Source organism: Salmo salar, chromosome 20 (assembly GCF_965601325.2).
Source record: "Salmo salar chromosome 20, fSalSal1, whole genome shotgun sequence".
Taxonomy (NCBI): Eukaryota; Metazoa; Chordata; class Actinopteri; order Salmoniformes; family Salmonidae; genus Salmo; species Salmo salar.
Genome location: NC_138310.1, coordinates 42,958,768 through 42,963,559, shown reverse-complemented (window position 1 = coordinate 42,963,559; position 4,792 = coordinate 42,958,768). Strand labels below are relative to the sequence as shown.

The 4,792-nt window shown below is 39.6% G+C and overlaps 1 protein-coding gene across 1 annotated transcript; it reads right to left on the bottom strand.

The window, feature by feature from the left end:
- Nucleotides 1-1,090: 1,090 nt before the first annotated feature.
- LOC106580642 (high mobility group protein B1) lies at nt 1,091-3,878 on the bottom strand. The gene is made up of 5 exons (XM_014161919.3): nt 3,762-3,878; nt 2,701-2,863; nt 2,383-2,528; nt 2,101-2,275; nt 1,091-1,668 (listed from the first exon to the last, which is right to left on the bottom strand). The coding sequence occupies exons 2-5, from the start codon at nt 2,845-2,847 to the stop codon at nt 1,546-1,548; spliced, it is 591 nt and encodes a 196-aa protein (XP_014017394.1). The 5' UTR covers nt 2,848-2,863; nt 3,762-3,878; the 3' UTR covers nt 1,091-1,545.
- Between the last annotated feature and the right edge of the window lie 914 nt (nt 3,879-4,792).

Here is a 4,792-nt window from a genome sequence, read left to right as displayed (position 1 = left end):
GGTAGATGTGTAATAAAAACAGACATTGAATATCCCTTTGATCATTGTGAAGTTATTAATTACACTTTGGATGGTGTATCAATACACCGAATCACAACAAATATACAGGCGCCCTTCCTAACTCAGTTGAGAAAGGAAACAGCTCAGGAATTTCACCATGAGGCCAATGGTGACTTTAAAACAGAGTTTAATGGCTGTGATAGGAGAAAACTGAGGACAGAACAACATTATAGTTAATCCACTATACTAACCTAAATGACAGAGAGAAGAGAAGGAAGCCTGTACATAATACAAGTATTCCAAAACTGCTAGCAATAAGGCACTTAAAACTTCATGTCTAATGTCCTGAATACAAAGCATTGTTTGGGGCAAATCCAACAAAACACAGAGTACCACTTCATATTTTCAAGCATTGTGGTGGCTGCATTATGTTGTGGGTATGCTTGTCATTGGCAAGGACTAGGGAGTGTTTTAGGATAAAAATAAATGGAATAGAGCTAAGCAGAGGCAAAATCCTAGAGGAAAACCTAGTTCAGTCTGCTTTCCACCAGACATTGGGAGACTAATTCACCTTTCAGCAGGCAATAACCTAAAACACAAGGCCAAATATACACTGGAGTTTCTTACCAATACGAGATTAAACAGACTTTAATCTGCTTGAAAATATATAGCCAGATTTGGAAATGTCTGTCTAGCAGTGGGTAACAACCAACCAACTTGGAGCTTGAATAAGTTTAAGAATTCACAAATATTGTACTATCCAGGTGTGCAAAGCGGACTTACAGCTGTAATTACTGACTCTGATGAACATGTATTGATTCGGTGGTGAGAATACTTAAGTAAATTAGAAATTTCTGTATTTAATTTAATTTGTTAAAATATCAAAAAATGTGTTTTCACCTTGTCATTATGGGGTATTGTGTGTAGATGGGTGAAAAAAAAATATTTAATCCATTTTGAATTCAGGCTGTGACAACAAAACGTGGAATAAGTCAAGGGTTATGAATACTTTCTGAAGGCACTATGTAAATATTTATCGAAATCAACCAAATGCCTTAGGTCATGGTAAATCTTCCAAATAAAAAAACAATTTATTAAAAAAGACCTTTATTTAAGACATTCCTGAATGTCAGCTGCAATTAGAGTGGTATTCAAAGAACAATAAAAATACCTTGTGACAAACATTTGAAAAAATATCCTTTAAAACAATTACAGGAAAAAAACAAATACACTAGCTACCAACGCAGAAATCTGATTTGAGAGTTGAACACCTATTACTTCCATATTGATTCATAATCCTCCAAAGCAGTTACAGGCAAGGGCAGGAAAAAAGGGCTACTACAACAAAAATATCAAAACATCAAATTCAAGACATATAGTGTTCACTTTAACCAGTTAGGGAGCATAACACCATCCATCTTAAAAACATTAAATATACACACATCTTAATGTGTTCGTTGCGTCTGGGTCTGTTCAGAGATGTAAGGTGTGTACAATAGAGTTACATAGCATTAAACAAGGATGTAGGCTACAACAGCAGAGAGGCTACTCGTCATCATCCTCATCGTCATCATCCTCTTCCTCATCATCCTCCTCTTCGTCGTCGTCGTCAGCAGCTGCGGAGGAGGCCGTATCCACTCTACCATTGGTGCGGTATGAGGCGATATCCTGTGTAACACAACATAATTATTTAGAGCCTGACCAATATGCTTTTCTGGGATCCAATACATCTGCAGACATACCGTTTTACAGCAGGAAAATGAAAAAGCTATTTTTCCACACAGAATTCTCATATTGCCATCCAAAAGAGCAATTGTCCAAGAAAATGCTTAAAACGTTACATTGTGACAATAGTGACACATGAGAATGGTCACATGTGTTTAGATAAGCATTAGATTCCCCTTTTTCCATCCTATTTATTTAATATCAGTGGAATTTACTGTACCCATCTTATTAAAATGTCACTGCATCATGATCAGGAAATCAGAAGTTTGTATATCAACTTCAATGACGATTGAATAGAGGATAATCTCAGAAAAGCAGGAATACCAGTCACTGGGAAAACCCAATCTCTTTTGGTTTTAACAAAGCCCTACTCACCTTGTCGTATTTCTCCTTCAGCGTGGCTGCCTTCTTCTCGTACGGCTTCTTCTCCTCAGCTGCAGAGCTGTTCCACATCACTCCCAGCTTCTTAGCAGTGTCTCCAATGGACAGGCCTGGGTGCTCGCTCTTTATCTTGGCCCGGAAGTCAGCACAGAAGATGAAGAATGCAGACCTGAGAAACAAAAACAAACAATGTAAATTCAAAATGAAGTTTAATTCACCTCTATAATTGCTATCCAGTCTAGCTGCCATGCAAACCCAGTAAACTATGGTACATACGGTGGTCTCTTGGGGGCATTAGGATCCTTGAACCTCTTCTTTTTCTGGCCATTGGGTGGGATGTAGTTCTTCATTTCTCTCTCGTAGCGGACCTTGTCTTGCTTCGCCATGTCTTCAAACTTGCCTTTTTCTTTAGGAGACATGGGCTGGATATAGAGGTATACATTCAGATTACATATCTACATGGCCACCGCTAGACTGTCCACAAGGTCACTCAAGTGTAACAAAACATACTATGGTGAAAATATAGCCATAATCATTCTAAGTATGTACCAGAAACATGTCACTTCATAATCATTCACTGGTGTGTAATGCTACCTTCCATCGCTCTGAGCATTTCTTGGAGAACTCAGCAAAGTTGACACTGGCTTCAGGGTGTTTCTTCTTGTGCTCTGCCCTGCAGGTCTGCACGAAGTACGCATATGACGACATCTTGCCTCTCGGTTTCCTAGGATCTTTCCCCATGGTGACTTGTGCAGGTCTAGTAGGAGAGGGTATAGATACAGTTTCAAAAACATAAAGCCAAATTTGTCACCCTGAGCTTTGGCCATATTAAATGAGTGTCCATCCCTAGCTGCCCATAACAAATAATGGGGGCTGGGGGCGGGGTGTACACATGTCTCGACCTTTCTTGAAAATAAACATTTGTATAACTTATAATGCTAAATAAAAGCGAAACATATTTTTCTACTGTTTGCAATTAATTAAAGGTGCAATTATGCAGAGGGTTGGTGTGCTGTCGCTAGCTAGCTACAACGGCAGTTCGCTAGCTTCGAATCCAGCCCCCTCAACACCAAACACTCAGCATATAGTTACTACCTAGCCATCATGGATCCATCCCATTGTTGTGTCGTAGGTAACTAACGTTAGCCTTGCAGTGTGCTAGCGAACCGTTATAGCTAGCTAACTAACGTGTTAGTGTTGCAAAAAAACAAAATGAAGGCCGAAAATCTGACTCATATCACATGGGACAAAACTACATTATAGCAAAGAACATCGAGATGCTCTCTGTTAACGTTTCCTAACGTCAGCGCAGCAGCCAAGCTTGCTTGTTAGCCACGGCTAGCCAGCTAGCTATAGCAAAAATAACTAACGTTAGATAGATATGTAGATGTAATAAAATATAGCTAGTTAGATGTCTGGCTTCCATGAGTTTGTAAAAGCAACTAATGTTCCTGAAATCGTTTTAGGTAGTGCCTGAAAAAATGTGGTTGTTCGCTGTCTTTGTTAGCCCCCATCTACATAGCTAGTTAACAAGCTAATGTTTTATGAATGCTCAGCATAATACACACATTTCAACAAAAATAAATCATTGTCATGTTCTTATTTCCAATAACTCGCTATATATTCTAGCTAATATTTGTGGTGTAAATACATACCCTAAGTTAGCTAGCCAGCTGCCTCAACAAACAACAATGGGACGATGATTAATATTCCACCAGAAGTACAAACAATCACGTCACTATGTATGGTAATGCTAAATCCTTCAAAATAAAAGTCCACAATTGAAACGTGTATCTACTTCGGTGGGGTTTTATTCAGGTGGCCAGGGTTCCGGTCTAGAAGCACGGTTTCGACAGCTCCTACAGTTTTAGAAGCACGGTTTCGACAGTTCCTACAGTTTTGCTTCTGTACAGCAGTTAACTGAAGAAGTCAGATTTGAAAATTCCTAATAAAACACTTCTGTCACCACTTTTGTACACAAAACATCTATTTAACTATTCAAATAATTGTCACTGAGGCCGATTTTTTCCTCCATCACTCACAGCCAAAGATATTCATATTTTATATTCTTCCAATGTCTGCCATGTTTTAGGATGACCTGATGATGACATCAGACTCGTCACTGCTCACCCTGCTCCCTGTGTGCACTGAGTGCTAGTGTGCGTGTGATGTTGGTCCGTATAAACTGTACGCAGATGCTGGTCCATATAAACCGGATGCAACCCAAATATAGACGGTCCATGATCGGCTTATGCGAATGTGAGTAGATTTCCTAGAAAACAACGGGGGTCATCTTGGACGCAGTCTCACGTGCTTATTTACCTCAGTGGTTTTACGTGCCTCGTACGAACCATCCTGATCTAGTGAAACAGAATGTAAGCTTGAGAGATCAGGATGGTTCGTACAAGGCTAGGGTTTTGATGCGGACGACATTCAAAAAGTTGTATTGCTGCCCACTACTGGATTCAAAGTAAAAAAGAAAACCATACTTGATGGGGGAAAACAAAGTTACTCCTCACAACTAAAATAGCCGACGAAACAAAACAAAGCAAAACAGACTCCCACTTCTTCCGTCCTTCAAAGTTCCATATCTCCTGACTCAGGCTCTGAGGCCTGAGAGAGTAGTACAACTTGTGATAGCCTTTCATGTGACTCATTCGCAGAGAAGTCCTCCAATCTCAGAAAT